The sequence below is a fragment of the Phaenicophaeus curvirostris genome, chromosome 12 (genome assembly GCF_032191515.1).
Source record: "Phaenicophaeus curvirostris isolate KB17595 chromosome 12, BPBGC_Pcur_1.0, whole genome shotgun sequence".
Classification (NCBI taxonomy): Eukaryota; Metazoa; Chordata; class Aves; order Cuculiformes; family Cuculidae; genus Phaenicophaeus; species Phaenicophaeus curvirostris.
In genome coordinates this window covers 20,793,992-20,814,096 of record NC_091403.1, presented here as the reverse complement: position 1 = coordinate 20,814,096, position 20,105 = coordinate 20,793,992, and the positions used below count along the sequence as shown (strand labels likewise).

The following is a 20,105-nucleotide window of genomic DNA, read 5'->3' as shown; positions in this document are numbered from 1 at the left end:
ATCAACAGGAGAAGCCACGTCTGTGCTTACTCCATCCAGTCCATCCACCCCCTGCCATGGGCAGGGACACCTCCCATGGGATCAGGGGCTCCAAGCCCCATCCAGCCTGGCCTTGAACCCCTCCAGGGACGGGGCATGAGGCTCCTGGTACCGGTTTCCCTGCTGGATGCGGAATTCCAGAAGCCCCATTGGGCGGGGGGGATGGGGGGAGGAGGAGGGGGCGTGGCCCGAGCGGAGTGGGCGTGGCCTGACGCTCGCGGGGGGAGAGGTTGTGGGCGTGGCCGCCCCGCGCTTCCGTACGCGATGACGTCACGGGCGGCGTGCGCGCTGATTGGCGCGATTTGAATCGCCGCGCGCGCGCGCTCCTCCGCTCGCTCCCCGGCCGCGCGGGCTCCTCAGCGGCAGCGCCGGCACCGGCCTCACCGCGACATGAAAGCGGCGTAAGGCAACCCCCCGCCCCCCCCCCCAAACCCCCCTCCGCGGGCTCCGACCCGGCTCCTCGGTGCCGCGGGGCTCCGTTCGGACCGGGTTCGCCCAGCCCCTCGGAGTCCCGGGGCTGCCCCTCCCGGTCCCGCCGCGGGGTCGAGTTAGGCCGCGGTTCACCCGGTGCCACCGAGACGTCCCTCCCGGCTCGGTCCCCGGTCCCGGTGTCGCCCCCTCCCGGGTTCAGCCGGTGCCCCGCTCCGCCTCCTCCTGGGGTCACCCAGTCCCGTTGCTGTGGGGCTGCCCGGCCCTCCCTCCCGGCCCGGCCCTCACCGTCCCCTCTCCCCCTAGAAGGACCAAGACGCCGCGGCGGCCGGCGCCGAAGAAGCCGTCGAACCCCGTCCCGAAGGATCCCGTGGGGGTGAGTGCGGGGCTGGGGAGAACGGGGAATCTCCAGAGAAGGGGGGTCCCCGGTCAAGGGATCCCTAGTTGAGGGGATCCCTGTGGGCCCTTAGTGAGGGGGCCCCTCGGGGCTCCCCGGCGAGGGGATCCCTGGTCACGGGGTTCCTGGAGGTCCCCAGTGAAGGGATCCCTAGTTGAGGGGGTCCCTGGGGGTCCCCGGCGAGGGGGTCCCTGGTCATGGGGTTCCTGGAGGTCCCCAGTGAAGGGACCCCTAGTTGAGGGGGTCCCCGGCGAGGGGATCCCTGGTCACAGGGTTCCTGGGGCTCCTCGGTGAAGGGATCCCTAGTTGAGGGGATCCCTGTGGGCCCTCAGAGAGGTGGGTCCCTCGGGGCTCCACAGCGAGGGGATCCCTGGTCACGGGGTTCATGGAGGTCCCCAGTGAGTGGGTTCCTAGTTGAGGGGGTCTCTGGGGGTCCCCGGCGAGGGCATCCCTGGTCATGGGGTTCCTGGGGGTCCCGGGTGAAGGGATCCCTAGTTGAGGGCCCTCAGTGAGGGGGTCCCTCAGGGCTCCCTGGCGAGGGGATCCCTGGTCACAGGGTTCCTGGAGGTCCCCAGTGAGTGGGTCCCTAGTTGAGGGGATCCCTGTGGGCCCTCAGTGAGGGGGTCCCTCAGGGCTCCCCAGCAAGGGGATCCTTGGTCATGGGGTTCCTTGAGGTCCCCAGTGAATGGGTCCTTAGTTGAGGGGGTCTCTGGGGGTCCCCGGCGAGGGCATCCCTGGTCACGGGGTCCCCTGGGGCTCCCCAGTGAAGGGATCCCTAGTTGAGGGGGTCCCCTGGGGCTCCCCAGGGAAGGGGTCCTCAGTCACAGGGATCCCCTAGGGCTCCCGGCCGGAGGTTCTTGGTCAGAGGGTCCCTTGGACTCCCTGGTGAGGGTGTCCCCCATCACGAGGTTCCTAGGACTCCCCAGGGAAGGGGTCCTTGGTTGGAGGGTCCTCTGAGCTCCCTGGTGAGGGTATCCTCAGTCATGGGGTTCCTAGGGCTCCCCAGAGAGGGGGTCTGTAGTTGTGGGGGTCCGCTGGGCTCCTTAGTGAGGGGATCCCCAGTCACAGGGTTCCTAGGGCTCCCCGATGAGAGGGTCCTCAGTCAGAGGGTCCTCTAGGCTCCCCGGTGAGGGGGGTCCTTGGTGGGGCTGGCTCCCTGAGAGTGCCCTAGTGAGGGGTCCCTCTTGAACCCTCTGGGGCTACTCCAAGAATGGACGATTTCCATTTGTTCCCTCTGTTTCTCCAGGTGTATTGCAGGGTGCGGCCGCTCAGCCGCCCGGACCAGGAGCGCTGCATCGAGGTGATCAGTGAGACCACCGTGCAGATCCATCCACCCGACAGATACAGGACAGCTCGCAATGGGGAATACCGGGAGGTAACAGCTTAGGGGGCAGTGGGGAAATCTCTGCCTGGACCCTTTACCTTGGAATTGGAGCTGTGATTGGCTGAAAGGGATGCTTTCCAGCCTGGAAGTGGGGATTGTGGTCTGCTTCCCTCCTGCTGATGTTTTGCTTTGGCTTGTGGAGGACACTGAGGTGCTGGAATGCATGAAAGTAAGGGAGCGGAGCTGGGGAAGAGTCTGGAGCACATAGATTGTGAGAGTGGCTGAGGGACCTGGGGCTGTTTAGCTTAGAGAAGAGGAGGCTGAGGGGAGACCTCATCGCTCTCAACAGCACCTGGAAAGGAGGTTGTGGTGAGGTGGGTGCTGGTCTCTTCTCCCAAGTAACAGTGATAGCATGAGGCGAAGTGGCCTCAAATTACGCCAGGGGAGGTTTAGATTGGATATGACAAAAAATTATTTACTGGAAAGGGTTCTCGGGCAGTGGCAGAGGCCGCCAAGGGAAGCGGTGGAGTCACTATCCCTGGTAGCATTTAAAAGGCAGGTAGATGTGGTGCTTAAGGACATGATGTAGTGGTGGGCTTGGCAGTGTGAGGTTTACAGTTGGACTTGATGTTCTTAAAGTTATTTTCCAACCTGAAATGCTTCTGTGCTCGTGAGCTGTGTTTGCTTTTAGAAAAGCAGATTTTCAAACTCAAAGGTATCTATACCAAAAATGCACCCTGAGCCGTCAAATGTCTTCTCCATGTATGAAAAGGTGTCTTCTGCAGGGAGAAGGAAGAGGTTAAAAGGGGTGAAAATGAAGCTGGTGAAGGCTTAGACTGATGAAAGGGCTTTTTAATGCAGGACAGATTGAAGGAAATGAGCTCTAAGCTTGTAGAGCTGTGCCATAACCAGGTGTTTCAATTAAGAAGTGACTAGATTAATTAAAAATATATATATTGAAGAAGTATGAATGGAAAGGTCACCAAAAGGGTCATTGGGCACTGGAACAAGCTGCCGAGGGAGGTGGTTGAGTCACCATCCCTGGAAGTGTTTAAAAGACGGGTAGACGAGGTGTTCAGGGACGTGGTTTAGTGGCAAATAGGAATGGTTGCACTCGATGATCTAAGACGTCTTTTCTAACCTGGTGTTTTTATGATTCTATGAAACCGAAGTTGGACTTGTGAAAGTCACAAGCAGTAAAACAAATTGATTAAATGCAGGAACAGCTTGGTTTTGACCTTTGTGGGTCTTCTTTGCTCATTGTGTGTGTGGATGACAGCTGGAGCTCACACAGATTTGAGCTTGGAGCTTTAAATGGCGAAATTCTTTGGCTGCTGGGAGGTTCTGGTTAGTTCTGGACTTGAGCTCTGTGGCAATAAGGTAGTTGCTGGTCTTCATGACCCTCATCTTGCTCTTGGAATAGACACATTGGAGCTGCTGCCTGTGTTCAAACTGGTATAATCCTAAAGCAGAATCTTCATCATTCTGGTAAACTGCTGGTTCTGAGGTTTGAAACGAGCATTTTGAAGGGATGGACTTCTAGATGGGGAAATGCAATGTCTAGGCCCGTTTATCTCCTTTTCTTCAGATGCAGTACTCGTTCAAAGAAGTGTTTGGCACCCTTGTTGTTCAGAAGGAGCTTTTTGATGTGGTAGCTAAGCCTCTAGTGGAAGATCTCATCCATGGGAAAAATGGTGAGTACTTGTTTTGTAGCACTTGCCCTACGTCTCCCATGTAGCTCCTTATGGCTTCGAAGGTTTCTTAGCTCGTCTAGGTAAAAACATGTGTTTAATTTGCAATGGTTCAGCTCCCTTACAGAACATCCTTGGAAACTCTTGCCTTTCATTCAGGGCAGATTTAGGTTGGATGTTGGGAGCAATTTCTTTACTGAAGGATTGTCAAGCACTGGAACAGGCTGCCCAGGGAGGTGGTTGAGTCGCCATCCCTGGAGGGGTTTAGAAAGTGGGTAGGTTGTACTTGCTGGCATGGTCCAACGGTGGATTTAGCAGGGCTGAATCAGTGGTTGGACTCGATGATCTTAAAGGTCCTTTCCAACCGAAACAATTCTGTGATTCCTTCTAAACCTGTTTACCTTTGTTATGGCACTCATGTTGCTTGTGTAGAGGGCAGGTCATGTGATTGTAACTGATCTTTTCTTTGAGACAGCAAGCACAATTACTTAACTTTCCTGTCCCTCCTAGGTCTCCTTTTTACATATGGTGTGACAGGCAGTGGGAAAACACACACCATGACAGGATCTCCTGGTGACGGAGGACTTCTCCCACGGTGTTTGGATATGATCTTCAACAGCATAGGACCATTCCAGGCCAAGCGATTTGTGGGTAGCTTTGCACTGACTTTTCTGCACTGTTCCTTGTAACACCCTAAAAACACTAGGAAAAAAGGTTCTGTTCAAATTTTCTCTCCTGTCTAATTGTGAAAAGAAAGAAAACTAACCAAAAGATCCCACTTCCTTGATATTTGAAGAGCATGGCCAAGGAGTAGGCGTAGTAGCTAGGATGGACACGTCACGAAGACATATGGGCTGGCAGTCCTTGTAACTGTCACTTGTTCTTTAGCGTTTTTAAAACAATAAGAAAGGGAAGAGGAAGCTTTTTGAGGTATGGCATGAAATCCAGCCTCAAGATACAAAAGCCCCATGAAACCTTGCCTAAAGTGTTATAAATGTTTGGCCACAAGAAAAGCTTCACATCGTCTCTGGAGTTTTGGTGTCCAAATATACTTGGGATAATACTGAAAGTCTTTTCATTGGTAGGAGGCTGGCTTATGTAATATTATTATCTTGGGAATATCTGCCCTCTGTGGGATCTGCTTGGCATAAGCCAGACTGAGTGTTGGTGAGAGGCATGGTGTTTTTTTCTTTGTCAGATAGCTTGATGAGTGTTTTGCTGGCCAACACCTTGTGTTATCTGGTGTTTGCCATTATTGTCTAAACATGCTGTGTTCCCTGCCCAGGTTTTTAAGCTTGATGACAAGAATGGTGTGGATGTTCAGTGTGAAGTGGATGCTCTGTTAGAGCGCCAGAAGAGAGATGCCATGCCTGTTGTGAAAACTCCGTCTGGCACGTAAGTGACTCCTGTAATGTGCAGAGTGAATCTAGTTAATGTAAATATTGTTCTGTTACTGTGGGTTTAACTTACCTTGGTCTCTTTTCTTTCATTTTTCAAGAGGAGGCTACAATATAAATGGAAGGTTGATAATATTTCATGTGGTTTGAGCAATTGCGTAATTATTTATATTAGAAGATGTGGAATTGGTCTGTTAGTTTTATCCTTGTTAACACAAGAGTGAAATGTTCCAATTTTGCTGAGTAGGAATACTGTGAAGTTAAATGTGGGGATGTTTTGCCAAATATTAGATTCCTGAATGCAAGATAGTTATTGCTGCTAGACAGAAACACTGTCTGAAGAATGTGCAGTTAACTTTCAGAAAATTAAGTTACTCAGCTGAGACTGAGCTAAATTCAGAAAACTGGTTCTGCTTTAGCTCAAACCACAACAGCAAGGCATTTCTTACTGCAGCCGAGTACAGCAGGGTACAGAGTAAAGCAGTTAAGTTTATCTACTTAAAGTTTCCAAAGTGTTTTTTTTTTAATCTAGTGTGACTGGATGTGTTGTCATCAGTTGCTAGCATGAGCGCTTCTGTGCTTGAATTATGCTACCTCTCAGTAGATTTACTTTTGAGTTGCGTAGTCACTGGCCATTAGTTGGCTGTGGGTGCACCGCTACAATTCTTTGTGTGTTCAACAGGCAAATAGATCCAGAATTTGCTGATATGATCAACGTGCAAGAGCACTGCAAAGCAGAAGAAGTCGATGAAGATAATGTCTACGCTGTCTTTGTCTCCTATATCGAGATCTACAACAACTACATCTATGACCTCCTGGAGGAGGCTCCCTTTGATCCTATAAAACCCAAGTTAGTTTTACAAATACCATTACTCCTGCTTCAGTTATGCTTTGGTGGGAACTACAATATGTCTTTGTGACTATAGTTTTGATGTCTGGCTCGATTCATAGGAATCACTTAAAATCCCATGAAAAAGGAGTCCAGACAACAGCAATTAAGTGTGACAAGTACTGATGGTTGTTGTTTTACTGCTAAGACTGCTCCCCTCTTCAGTATAATGGGAGATTAATAAGCAAATACTTAATGTGTTAGGCAGTTTGTTATGTCCCGCTGAGATTCTCAGTCGAACCATGCGATTCTCAGAGTACTCTTCCTAGCAGGTGACTGCAACTTGAAGAGTAAGCTATTCTGTAGCTGACGTGTTGGGTTTTTTTCCTGGAAACAGTGTGTTGGGTGAAAGTTGCTGTTTTGTTATTGCTTTACAATTAACGCAAGTTTATATATTGTTTTACTTGGTGCCAATAATTTCCATAGAAACAGAAATGCATAGTCTTATAAATTAAATTTTGGGTACTTTTTGGAAAGGTGCGTACTTGGCTGCTTTCTAAAATTGGTAAATCTTGAGACCTTGAGCCAAGCCATCTGCAAATTAAGCTTTGGATACATTTTCTAAATTCCAAGTCCTTTGAAGAAAACCATGTGCATATCCATTGGTGCACACGTTAATTAAAGAGTTGGCTGATTTACAAAGACTAACTAGAGCAAAACAAGCCATTGCTTTGAAACAACTGTCTCCAGGGTACTGATCTGAAAGGGGTCTGAATGTCTATGAATGCTTTTTAAAGAAGAATAAGATTATTTGGTTTAGTATTGTGCTTATGTCCAAAAATCAGCCCACAAAGACTCTTTGATTGCTTCTATTTGTGGAAGTAACAGTGTATTTATTATGTATGTAGAGATTTTAGACACAAGCTGAATGGCTTAATATTTTTTAACCCTGTTTTTTTGGTAGGTGGAACAATTGCAACACTCCTGTGCGCAACGGTGACTTTATGTATGTGCCTAAGCGTTTTATTCCCAATAAGGGAAAGTGACATTTTCATTTAGTGGTAGAAGCAGAAACAAACTCAGACTGACTCCCTTTCTCCTCTTGCTTTGCTAGCCAATATAGAACGCTGTTGAGGCCATCTTGCTTCTGTGTCTGAGCGTATGCATGTAGAAAAACAATAGCTGCTATCCAAATCCATGGTTTCCAGTAAGAGTTGCAATTAAACGTAGCTTCTAAATTAAAGCAGTAGCTGAAGTGTAACTAATCTTGGCTGGATGTGTGTCCGTGTACTTTAACTTCCTCTTCCATCTGCTGTATGGATAATTGACATATTCAGTCTGAATTTTGTACTTAAACAAAAGAAAACTTGAATGGCACAATGCATTGCTGGGCATAAAGCTCCACTCAATTTTAGTGTTTTGTTTTCCTCCTCTGTCCTCCAAGACCTCCACAATCCAAGATACTTCGTGAGGACCAGAATCACAACATGTACGTGGCAGGCTGCACAGAAGTAGAGGTGAAATCTACAGAGGAAGCTTTTGAAGTGTTTTGGAGAGGTAAATCTTGGAATATAACTTAAGTTCAGTACAGATGTGTAGTCCTTTATACCCTCACACTGGAAACAGAGTGGCCTTTCCTACTTAATAAATAAAACAGGGTTTTGGAGGAATCGTTTTTGTTCTAAACAGGTCAAAAGAAGAGGCGAATTGCAAACACTCAGCTGAATCGAGAATCCAGTCGCTCTCACGGTGTTTTTATAATAAAGTTGGCTCAGGCACCCCTGGATGCAGATGGAGATAATGTGCTACAGGTGAGTTCTGGGCAGGCTCTTAGAGGGGAAACTGTATGCTCACCTGCATGTCTGTGTAGGGTAGTTAACAGAAAGAGTCTACTTTTCGTAATGAAAGTGGAGCATTGAAGTGGAGTGTGAGTCTAAAAAGTGGAGGATTAGAGCAAGCATGGTTTTTATCTGTCTTGTGATCCTGAACAGAAGGGATCTGTTCAACCTCTTCACAAAAGCTGGTGGTGCACAGCTTCTTCCATTAAGGGCTATGAAAACGCCCTCAGGCTTTATTTCCAGGCACAACATATTCTTTTTAAGTGTTTGGGGGGGGTGAGGTGTTCTCACTACCCCATTGGAAGGATTATAGAGCTAATTACTACCCGAACATGATTTGTTTTCTGTAACAGGAGAAAGAACAGATCACTTTAAGCCAACTCTCTCTGGTTGATCTGGCTGGAAGTGAAAGAACCAGCAGAACAAAAGCAGAAGGGAGCAGGCTGCGAGAAGCAGGTATGTGCCACCCCTAGGGAGCCTGGTATTCTTACGTGCTAATATGTGCTCAGACAAGCCTTGTATACTGTAATGAACTTGTTGGAAGAATGGACGTGTTCAGTTGTCTGTTCTGATGACCTTAAATCCTCCAGCTTGGACACCAGAAGCTTGGTAGGAGTTATTTTAGTGGTTCAGGTTGATCAGAGCAGTTTTCTGTAACAAATAAAACTCAAGTCTGGGCAATCCTTAAATAAACTGCTAAATAATCTGGAAACTTGATCCAAATGGTTGCTCACAGAGTTTGTTTTGCTTTCTTAAGGTAATATTAATCAGTCACTAATGACATTAAGAACATGTATTGAAGTTCTACGGGAAAACCAGATGTATGGCATAAATAAGGTATACAACCCATTATCTAATTACCTTTTGATTTGATGACGATAAGGTGTGATGAAAGCTTACTGTGTCTTTCATGTACTTCATTTTAAGATGGTTCCATACAGAGATTCCAAACTGACTCATCTCTTCAAAAACTATTTTGATGGTGAAGGAAAAGTTCGTATGATTGTGTGCGTTAATCCTAAAGCTGAGGACTACGAGGAGAGCTTGGTAATGTCCTTGCAGATCTGTCTTCACTTCCTCCTGCTCTTTTTGCATGTTTATCACCGAATTCTTGTACTTGTTTGGTAGGTGAGAGGAATGATAACTTTTGTTGTTTGAGCACTTCTGGTTATTAAGTAAAATATTGTAGGGCAAATGTACCTTCTAAGTCTTATTTTTCCTTATAAATATTACAACTGCTACTTGATGTTAAAATAGGAAGAGTTCCTCTTATCTAGAGAAGTCCAAATAATTGGGGTTGTTTAGCGAAGAAGAGAAAGCTCCGGGGAGACCTTAGCTTCTAGTACTGAAGGGGGCTCCAGGAAAGCAGGGGAGGGGGTCTTGATCAGGGAATGCTAGGATAGGATGAGGAGGAAGGGTTCTCAGCTGAAAGAGGGGAGATTGAGATGAGATCTTAGGAGAAATGTTTTTCTGTGAGGTTGTTGAGGCCCTGGCCGAGGTTGTCCAGAGCAGTGGTGGCTGCCTCATCCCTGGAGGTGTCCAAGGGCAGGTTGGATGGGGCTTTGAATGTCCTGATCCAGTGGGAGGCATCCCTGCCCATGACAGGAGGTTGGAACTGGATGTTCTTTAAGGTCCCTTTCAATCCAGACCATTCCATGTTTCTATATAGGTCTTAATCCCTGTACTTGCAGGAACTTTAGCGATCTACACAGTCAGCTTTGTGGTTCCTTTGGGGGGGGCAGAGGTTGGAGAGGTGTTTCTGGGAAGGCTTCTGGTTGCTCTGCTTCAGAATCACAAGCCCTCTAGCTGGGAACTGCTTGAGATTATGGCTTGATAACGTCTCCTCTAATGCTTTTATTGGCCTAAAATATCACTTTCAGACTTGTTCTGGACTGCTCCTGGTAATTTTTCATTTGAAACTTGCTTTTGTTCTTTTGTAGCAAGTCATGCGCTTTGCAGAGATGACCCAGGAAGTTGAAGTTGCAAGACCTGTTGATAGACCACTCTGTGGCTTAACACCAGGACGGCGCTTCAGGAATCAGGCCTTCAGAGAGGAGCTCTCGCGGAAACTGGAGATGCGGGGTGGCCCAATAAATGCAGGTAAGAGTTAGAACAATAGATGATTGCAGCACGGTGTTTGGTTTTTTTTTTTGTTAGGACTTGAAGACTATTTTAAAACTATTAGAGCCTTGAAAGTGCAAAAGGAGGTTCACTTAACTGTTAGTTTTGAGCCTTCTCTGCTCTTTTCATACTGCTGTGTTACTTTTAGCATAAACCAAATTACCGAGTTACTTTGTTATTGGTGATGAGGTGGACTTGTGGTCCCGTTATGGTAGCTCCTGAAAGGAAATTGTGCTGAAGATGCTGCTTTGATGTTTTTGTATGCTTAAGGCTGGCTTTAGAAATCAAGAGTTGCCTGGAGGTATTATAGAGCAATAAATTGAGTGTGTCACATTTAATCTGTTCTCAACACTGTCATCTCTTTGGAAAACTTGTAGCTTTCATTAATTATTCTAAGTTCTGTCTGATTCATGACGGTGTGGAATGACTGATGTGTGGCTGTGTGTTGTCAAATGGGATTTTTCTGTTCTGTAGCTTGCTGACAGTCTGTCTTGGCTTTCATTCTTAGAGAGAGAAGAACAATCTCTTTCAGAAATGTTTCTGCAGAACTTCCCTCCGTTGCCTTTATGTGAGCTATTGGATGTTAATGATGAAGAAGCACTTCCAAAGCTTATTGAAGTCCTGGAAAAACGCCATAAAGCCCGGCAGATGCTGTCACAGGAGGTTGCCAAAACCGGTAAGAATTTGAGCATCAGTCTGGAGCTAGTTTTGATGTGAATGTTGGGGTTGTCCTGTACAGAGACAGTAGTTGGGCTTAATGGTCCTTGTGGGTCCTTTCCAACTTGGGTCACTCTAAGATAACAGGAAATATGTATCTTGTCTAGATTGATCACTTAAGAAACCTTCTTTGAGGTAATGAAATAACTAGTAGTGTTAGGTTGGTAGGATAAAAACCGAACTGCATTGTATTGGTTCTCTTGCAGCGCTTGCACTTAAGACAGCACTGCAAGAATTTGACTCCAGTGTCATGTCCAAGGAAAACTATATGCAAGAAAAACTATCAGAAAAAGAGAAAATGCTAGCAGGACAGAAAATGGAGCTGGAACGCCGGGAGAAAAAAATTAAAACTTTAGAATACAAGGTCAGTGCTTTCATTGGCTAAAGCTAACACAAAATGCATGCTCTGCATGCCATTTGACAAGTTTCTTCACATCAGAAGTTGTTTGCAAATGGCTGTTGGTAATAAAATTAGAAGTGTTTTGTGGGGCCTTTAGCAAACACTTAACCTTTTGGCTTTCTTATGAGGTGAGGCTTTTCTCAATGCACTGAGATGGGCACTTGTAAGGAAGTTGTAGGATCTCTGAAATGTTTTGGGACGTGGACTCTTTATCTGGGAACGCTTGTACAACAGCTGATATATTCTAGTAGATATTAGCAGTAAAACATGACCAGTAGCTCTGGGCTTAGATGATTGTGCTCTAAGCAGCATAGCCCAATCCTTCCTCACTTGGCAATGAAGCTGGTGAAGGGGCTGAAGAACGAGTCTTGTGAAGAGTGGCTGAAGGAGCTGGCATTGTTTAGCCTGGAGAAGAGGAGACCTCATCGCTCTCTGCAGCTTCCTGAAAGGAGATTTTGGTGGAATGGTTGCTGGTCTCTTCTCCCAAGTGATAGGATGAGAGGGAATGGCCTCAAGTTGCACCAGGGCAGGTTCAGATTGGACACTAGGAAAAATCTTCACTGAGAGAGCTCTCAGGTATTGGCAGAGGCTGCCCAGGGAGGTGGTGGAGTCCTCATCCCTGGAGGGATTTAAAAGACAGGTGAACGAGCTGGTCAGGGATCTGGTTTATATGTGCAGGGATCTGCACATATCTGGATATGTGCAGTTGGACTTGATGATCTCAAAGGTCTTTTCCAACCCTAGTGATTCTATGATTCTCTTCTTCCAGATTGAGATTTTGGAAAAGACTGCCACAATTTATGAAGAAGACAAGCGGAATCTTCAGCAAGAATTAGAAAGTCAGAGCCAAAAATTGCAGCGTCAGGCTTCTGACAAACGTAGGTTGGAGGCACGATTGCAGGGCATGGTGGCAGAAACAACCATGAAATGGGAGAAGGAGTGCGTAAGTACACTACTGTATCTCTTAGTGATGTGTAACAGAGTGCTGCTGGGTGACTTGGTTTTCTGAGTGTTTATTTATAGTAGTAGCATTAAGAATGGATGTAGCAGCATTAAGAATGGATGTATGTTTAATTATGGACTTGAACAGACACTTAACCTTTATAAGAATGGTATGATAAGATGAAGTCCTCAAGGACTTCTGGTGCAGCTAGAGCAGCTCTCATAAGCACTGTGTCACTTCTTTTCAGTATCTAGAGTTTGTTCTTTTGGGTTAGTGGCACTCTTAAGGAGTGATTCTTTTGATATGTTGGTTGTCAGTAGAAACTTGATGTCAGAATTTCCCCTTTATGCTTGTGTACACTCTTGCTCGGATATGTGCTTGACAAGCAAGCAGGAAAGGAAACCTGAGGGATTAATTCTTACTATGTCAGGACCATTGATAGAACTAAAGTTGATATGCTCACACAATTTAGGAAGCAAAATGATTATGACATTAGACATGGTACTGTATTATAATCTGGAAAGTCTTTCTTTTGCTTCATATGTCATTATTTCCAATAGCTTGAATCTCGGTGGAGGAAGGATTTCATTCCGTGTGGAATACGTGATTCCCTTTAAACACAATTACTTACGCTAACTGTAAAGTGTTTCAGGCTTTTCCTCCCTTGTCTTTGTAGGAGCGTCGCGTAGCAGCAAAGCAGCTGGAGATGCAGAACAAACTTTGGGTCAAAGATGAAAAGCTGAAGCAGCTGAAGGCCATTGTTACTGAACCTAAAAATGAAAAGCCAGAGAGGCCTGCGCGGGAGAGAGACCGAGAGAAGCCTATTCAGAGATCAGTGTCTCCTCCACCGGTACCTGTAAGTTACCCTTAAAACACTTCTTGCTATAAGGAGAAGCATCTTTATAAGAATGAACTAAAGTGCAGGCCATTTTTCTTTGGTGGCTGGAAAAAAGTTCTCAAGCACAGAACCTGGATAGCTTAAATACAACAGGAGAATTTCGAAGTATGTTTATCAGCGGTCTTTGTAGTGTTAGAAGGCACAAGCACATATAAAGTGTTGGAAGAGCACCTGATTCTTAATGCTGTCCCTGCAACACAATGCCTCTCCACAAAGCCATAAGCTTGAATGGCTGAATTGTCACTCTGCACGTTGTCAGTATTCATTGTTTTATTGCCTTATAAGTTGCTAGTTCTGTGTTCACTAACGTCTTTCCTGTTCTCTCTAGCTTTCTAGTAACTGTATTGCTCAGGTCCCTAACAGCCAGCGGCTCATGAACAACCCACAGGTGCACAGACGTTCTAATTCTTGTAGCAGCATTTCTGTGGCATCCTGTGTTATGGAATGGGAGCAGAAAACCCCTTCGCACAAGCATACCAGTGGCACTTCTGTTGCAAGGCGTAGACAACAAGGACCAGAACAAAGTAGAGACTATAACACCTCAGAAAGAAGGAGAGGGATGTGCTGGACTGCAGCCACTGAGGTTTCCAGGCATAGAGATGAGCTAGAAATAGAAGAGGATCAATGCTGCAGGGTTAGTGCTGCTCTGATCAAAAGCTAAACGTAGTGTTGGTTTGTCTGGCTAAAAAATTCATTAAAGCTCTAGGGTACGTAACATAGATTAGAGTTCTACCTTAAATGTACATCTCATAGGACAGTATTGTTTCCAGATTGAGTCCCACTACTCATTCTCTTTGACTTCTTAAATTAATGCTTGGAAACTCTTTAAAAGCAGTGTGTGTTTCCTGCTGGCGTGTAGATAGCACTTGGAAGGAACTCTGAACTAGATAGGCTTTTCCCTTAGCTATGAATATCCATGTGTTTTAACCTGTTTCTGTCTCCTCAAATCTATCCCGCAGCCTACAATTTATTAGAGACCATTTGGGCAGCTTAAAAGGTGGTTTTATTAGCCATATTTGCAAATATTTGCTGGAAACAGTACTTGGGCTAACACCTCTTTATGTGACTGTTAACTTTAACTCTCTTAGAATAGTCTTCCCTAATTTTCACATCTGCATTAAAACCAGGGGCTTTGCTTGCAGTCGGGAGATGTTTTTTCATTAAACTGATGCATGCAAGTGTTTGTTGGCTGTATGTCTCTCGTGTTATAGCTCTGGCGCAGTGGCTCAGGTAAATCCAAGAGAACTGTACAAACCCAGCCTCTCGAGAGGAGCAAAGCTGACTGTGGTGTGATTCATTTTTGAGAGTGTTCTCAAAACTCCTGTCACTTGCTGGCCCTTTGAAGTCAGGGACACTGCTTTTAAGTCAATGCTATTCCAACTAGTGCAAAAACCACTGTCAGCAGAATAAGCGATGTGCTCTCTGCAGTAAAAAATGACAGCAGCAGCGTGCCCTCTCCTGAGAACGTAACTTCTAAGGCACCTTGGCGAATTGTTTCAAAAAAATATCAATGGAAATAAGTATTGCCCAACAGAAGCAGGGAGAGGAAGGAAATACTGGAATTCTTACTTTATTTTTTTTATTTTAATGGGAAATTTTTGCCTATAGCCACATTTCCCTTCATGTTTAATTTTATAAGAGCTGTTTTAGACTTGTAAGATGTGTATTTGGAAGGGGTACAGCCAATCTCACATCTGTTGGGCAAAGAAATCCTGATTGATGCTCATCACCTGAAGATACTGTGGATGGGATTTGCATTGATGGGTTTGGGTTTTGTAATGTCACTGTGATGTTACCATTAGTATGTAAACAGAACAGAGTATATAAATACTCTAACCCCATTCACAGATTTTGAAAAGACACATGTTTTTAAGCAAGTTCCCATCTTCTGATTTTCCTGAGCAACTGACAATGATGTTCATCTTCATAAAAGAAAAGATATATTTTTATACATATAAAAATATATTTAGAGATGTTGGAAAGCCATACTCGTTCTGCTTGCTTTGCTGCCTCAAAAATACATTTTGATCCCTGAATGCATCGATGAAAACATGAATTGATCTTTTCTGGTTGGTTAATATGTTTGTAGCAATCGGATTTGATTTGGAAACTCGGGAGGAGCATTACCAGACACCAAGATGTCCTCCTTGAGGAAACCTTGCTATAGCTTTGGGATGCGACAGATTGGATAACAGCTAATTGGCACAGAAATAATCCATTAATAATTTGATGCAGGGCTCTTGGTTATGGTGCCTTTCAGGATCTACTCTGAAAGCACTTTAGGAAGGAAGCTTTGATCTTCAGACAAATGCGTTTTAACCAGACCTGCAAAGTTCACATCTGCTAATGATGTCCTTTGAGAGATTTACTGTGTGCTGATTTCTCCTGATTCTCTTCTGCTCTGATCAGAACGCACCTCCAGTTCGCCTCAGACACAGACGGTCACGCTCAGCTGGGGAGAGATGGGTAGATCATAAGCCACCTTCTAATCTGCCCACTGAAACAGTTATGCAGCCACATGTCCCCCATGCCATCACGGTGGCGGCTGCAAGTGAAAAAGCACTAGCTAAGTGCGACAAGTACATGCTGACACACCAGGAGCTTGCCTCTGATGGGGAGATTGAAACCAAACTCATTAAGGTAATGCAAACGCCTTCATCGTGCGCTCATGATAACCCTGTCAAAGCTATTTCTGGCAATGTGGTTGGGCTATGCAGCGTGACTGGAACTGGATGGGCTTTGAGGTCCCTTCCAACCCAAACCATCCTGTGATTCTATGACATAACTTCTAGTAGCCAATTGACAGGCGGGTTGTTGAGGCAGACTAGGCTTTGAACGTTGCAATGCGTGTGTCCTGAAATGTTGACTGTGCTAATTAAGGCAAACTGTGAAAGCTCTCTGTAATTTATATCAAGAAGCTTTTGGTTCATTTTTCCTATAGTCCTGGGCCTCCCAATATTGTCATCTTATTATGAGTTTTAAGAAGGCGCTCGCTCCTGTAAGGTAAACCTCTAGGTTCCTGCGATGTTTCCCAAAGCAAAGTCCTGCATATCTGACAACGTTCCTGTTTATGCTGAGGGATGGAACCACTCAGACAGAGCCTGTGGTGTGATTCTTGTAGTATTACTTAGCGATCATTGTCATACAGAAATCTTTGCCTTTGTAATGACTGCTCTATGGCTCTCCTGTGTGTGATCACTGGGGTAGATGGCGTTCTCACTATTGTCCTGTGTATAATAAGAGAAGAATGTAGTGGGGTAGAGTGTTTTGATGCACAAATGCTTGCTGGCTGCTGACCTGCAAGGACTTGGCTGTTGCAAGCACTTCAGTTTCCATGTGAAAGCTGGCACTGCACCATAACTGACCTTCTGACTGTTCCTTGTTAATGGCTTTTGGTTTCCAGGGTGATGTCTTCAAAACCAGGGGTGGTGGACAGGCTGTGCAGTTCACAGAGATAGAGACCCTGAAGCAAGAATCTCCGACTGGGTGAGTTGTTTTACATCCAGGTTCTGATCCTGCTGTTGATCCATAACTCCAGTAGTAGCTGATTCTGGACCAAATGATTGAATAAAACATTACTTAATTTACCTTGAAATCACATCAAAGTAACTAGGAGGGGCTGTAGGCACTGTAGTTGCTTTTAAGTCTGGTCTGCTGCTGAGAACAAAGTATTTTGAAAGTGTAAATTGTATTTGCTTGTGTATGAGAGGCTCCCAAAATACATGATGCTTGTAACTCTTTTTTTACGTGCTCTTTCAGTCGAAAGCGAAGATCGTCACCTTCCAATCCTGACCCGCCTGGGGATGCTGCAGACTCTGAATGGACTGATGTAGAAACCAGAGTAAGCTATAAATGAAGGAAGGGGACATCTCATGCTTGATCTGGATGAGAAGGTGGGGTAGTGCTGATGGCTGGATTGGGGGGTAGCAATAAAGTTGATTCTTCTGTCTTCCCAGTGTTCTGTGGCAGTGGAGATGAGGGCGGGATCAGCTCTCGGACCTGGATATCAGCATCATGCTCAGCCCAAGTAAGTGCATCTCTTCTTTGTAGCCGGGGTGTTGCATTCTCTTTCCTGCTAACCTCTAAAGTGAAGTGACTTTCCCACTTCAGGTTTGGGATGCATGCATGAAAGATAAGCAGGCTTAGTCAGCATTGGAAATTGGTGACTAAGCACTATTATTAACTTGTCGTCTGGGTAGAACTCTGGCATTTGGTGCAGCAGAGTGTCAGGTTTGATCTTAGGTGATCTTGATTGTAAAAAGCTGGGAAGAGGGTCCAGAGTGGAATCACAGAATGGTTTGGGTTGGAAGGCATCTCAAAGCCCATCCAGCTCCACCCCCTGCCATGGGCAGGGACACCTCCCACTGGACCAGGCTGCTCAAAGCCCCATCCGGCCTGGCCTTGAACACCTCCAGGGATGGATCAGCCATGACTCCTCTGGGCAACCTGGGCCAGGGCCTCCCCACCCTCATTGTGAAGAATTTCTTCCTACGGTCTAATCTAAATCTCCCCCCTTCCAACTTACAGCTATTTCCCCTTGTCCTCTCTCTGTGCTCCCTGGCCCTTCCCCAGCTTTTCTGGATCCCTTTTCAGTACTGGGAGGCCATTCTCTCCACGCTGACCAAGCCTAACCCTCTCAGCCTGTCGGAATAGGATTTGGGATGGCCATGAGAAAGTACTAAGCTGTATCCTTCTTCTGTCCCCTTGGCCTTTATCATGTGCTGATAATGTAAAGAATATTGATTTTCATATCTTTACATAAATTTCCATTAGACAAGGTTACAATTTCACTAGCAGCATAGGGACAAGGGGACTGAGGCAATTGTAGGGTGTATCTAATGGTGTGCTGGAACACAGCTAATACTCCAGCTGCTTCCTGCTATGTCATTGTCAAGGCAGCCGTTAAAGGAACGTGGGCCCTAGTTGTGCTAGAAGAAACATTCCTCCTCTTCAAATGCAGACGTGACAGCCCTGAGGAATTATAACTGTTTTGTTGTCCTTTAAGGTGGTGGGGTCACTGGTGACTGCATGCATAAATGCAAGCTCACCACATCAGAACCCTCACTTTCTAGCAGAGTGCAACTCATCCTGTAAGTTCAAGGCCAGTGGCCAACCCTTGAGCCCCTGTGTCAGACAAAACGCTTCACAGCAAAAGACGTGCTTTTGTTAAACCAGGTGTTGCAGAACAGAACTCAATATCCAGCTGTGGCCTCTTGCAGGTAGGCGCTGGCAGTGCTGTGGAAGTCACCTGTTCAGCTCAGGGGAAGAAAATGTGCAGTTTTGCAAGACAAACGTACAGGCAGGAGAGGGCTGGAGAGGTAAAGGGGCTTCTATGAAGCCAAAATGGGCTGAACTTATTGCAACTGGAATCCAAAATGCTTAGATCTGGTTGAAATCAGTAATCCCTGGTGACAAATAGGGTTCTTTCATACCGTTTATTGTGTCTCTTATTAGAAACTGGGACCTGCTGCTGCTTGCAGCCTTCCTGCAGCCTTGTAATGTAGTAAATCCCTTACCTTGCCTGTGCATTCAGTTAGAACTTGTATTTATTTTTAAAGCAGCAGCTTTAAACAATTAAAGTAAAGCTTCGGTTTAAGCTTCTGGCTGTCTAAAAAAGGAGTAAAATCCAACTATTTCTTGATAAATAAGCTCTTTAGTTTTCTTGTAATGCTTCTTAGCATAGGACATAAGTCAGACTTATGCAAACAGCAGAATAGGTGAAGAAGTTATTGACTGCTGTAAAGAAAACTGCTGTGTAAAACCTGACAGTTCTTTGTGCCTTTCTTTTCTTTTTTTTTTTTTTTTTTCAGACGAAGAAAACCATGACCTTAATGTACTCCTGCATTGGAATCCTCTTGGTTTTTATCAGACTGATGTATTGTCTGCTGCCAGTGATAAACTGTTTTGTTATCACTACAGGCTTATATTTTTATCACAGCCCGTGCTCAGCGATGTTTAAATGGGAGCTATGTTCTTTTGTGACCCCGGAGACACTTGTGTGTGGGTGTATATATGTTCAATAGGTGCAGGGTGGTTCTGCCATTGTCCTCTGGTATTCTGAAGAACTCCTTCTGCCTCGTGTGTATCCAACTCTTATTATTAAGCCGTATCTTTATAGTCTGATGACACAAGGCTTTTGCCTTGCATATTTTGTCTACTTGTTTGTTTTGTAGAGTGCAAAATACTTCTGGTTGCTGCCCATCCCTTGTCAGGGCCTCTGTTTTGAAGAGGTGTAAATGCTGCTACTTGTTTAGATGCAGGATCGCACTTTAAGAGTGTTTCTATGCCATTTCATATTTTATTATAGCTAGCAACAGCTTGGTGATACAGATTTCTTCTTTGAAGAACTACCTTTCATTATTTAATATGCAAATAAACAGTTTCAGTCTTCAACCCTTTATAGTATTTTAGCAGGAATAGAGATACAGGATGTAGATGAGTAATGGTGACTGGACATCAGACCTACTTTGTAATGCAAGTAAATGTTTTACACCTGTAGATATGGGGTATTAGGGCAATGTGCTCACAGATGCAATGCGACCTTTATATATGTGGCTCTGCATATACATTAAAATACTATTATTCCATGGCTCTTGAAAACCACGTTCTTGTTACCTTGGGGCATGTGAAGCTACAGAAACTACAGTAAGCACTGCGCGCGGCATTTTGACTGTATCTTGGAATCACAGAATTGTTTGGTTGGAAAAGACCTTTGAGATCAAGTCTAACCATACCTGTCCACTACTGAACCATCCCTGAACACCTCACCTGCCTGTCTTTTAAGTCCCTTTAGGAAAGGTAACTCCAGCACTTCCCTGAGCAGCCTATGCCAGTACCTGAGAACCGTTTCAGTAAAGAAATCTTTCCTGATGTCTAATCTGAACCTGACCTGGTGCAACTTTGAGGCCGTTTCTTCTCATCCTATTGCCTGTCACTTAAGAGAAGAGACCAGCACCCAACTTGCTCCAAACTCCTTTCAGGGAGCTGCAGAAAGTGATGAGGCGAGAGGGCAGTGGGAGCAGCACTGCTGGAGCTGCATGGTGAGCTGATGCCACTAGATGGTGTGAAATCACCGTGAGGGG

At 45.5% G+C, this 20,105-nt stretch overlaps 1 protein-coding gene across 5 annotated transcripts; it reads left to right on the top strand.

Moving 5' to 3' along the window:
- Window positions 1–404: 404 nt before the first annotated feature.
- On the top strand, window positions 405–19,593 carry KIF23 (kinesin family member 23). Of its 5 annotated transcripts, none has more exons than XM_069866593.1 (24): window positions 405–440; window positions 778–844; window positions 2,112–2,240; window positions 3,778–3,883; window positions 4,391–4,527; window positions 5,166–5,275; window positions 5,960–6,127; window positions 7,071–7,112; window positions 7,551–7,663; window positions 7,796–7,917; window positions 8,298–8,400; window positions 8,702–8,781; window positions 8,872–8,991; window positions 9,885–10,044; window positions 10,574–10,741; window positions 10,989–11,146; window positions 11,952–12,125; window positions 12,802–12,981; window positions 13,352–13,657; window positions 15,433–15,663; window positions 16,427–16,509; window positions 16,783–16,864; window positions 16,980–17,050; window positions 18,834–19,593. In XM_069866593.1, exons 1-24 carry the CDS (start codon window positions 430–432, stop codon window positions 18,847–18,849), a joined length of 2,937 nt encoding a protein of 978 aa, XP_069722694.1. In that variant the 5' UTR covers window positions 405–429; the 3' UTR covers window positions 18,850–19,593. The 5 variants fall into 5 exon arrangements, with proteins under 5 accessions (XP_069722694.1, XP_069722693.1, XP_069722695.1 ...); XM_069866592.1 differs by having other exon boundaries at window positions 775–844; XM_069866594.1 differs by lacking the exon at window positions 7,071–7,112 and having other exon boundaries at window positions 775–844.
- The last annotated feature ends 512 nt before the right edge of the window (window positions 19,594–20,105 follow it).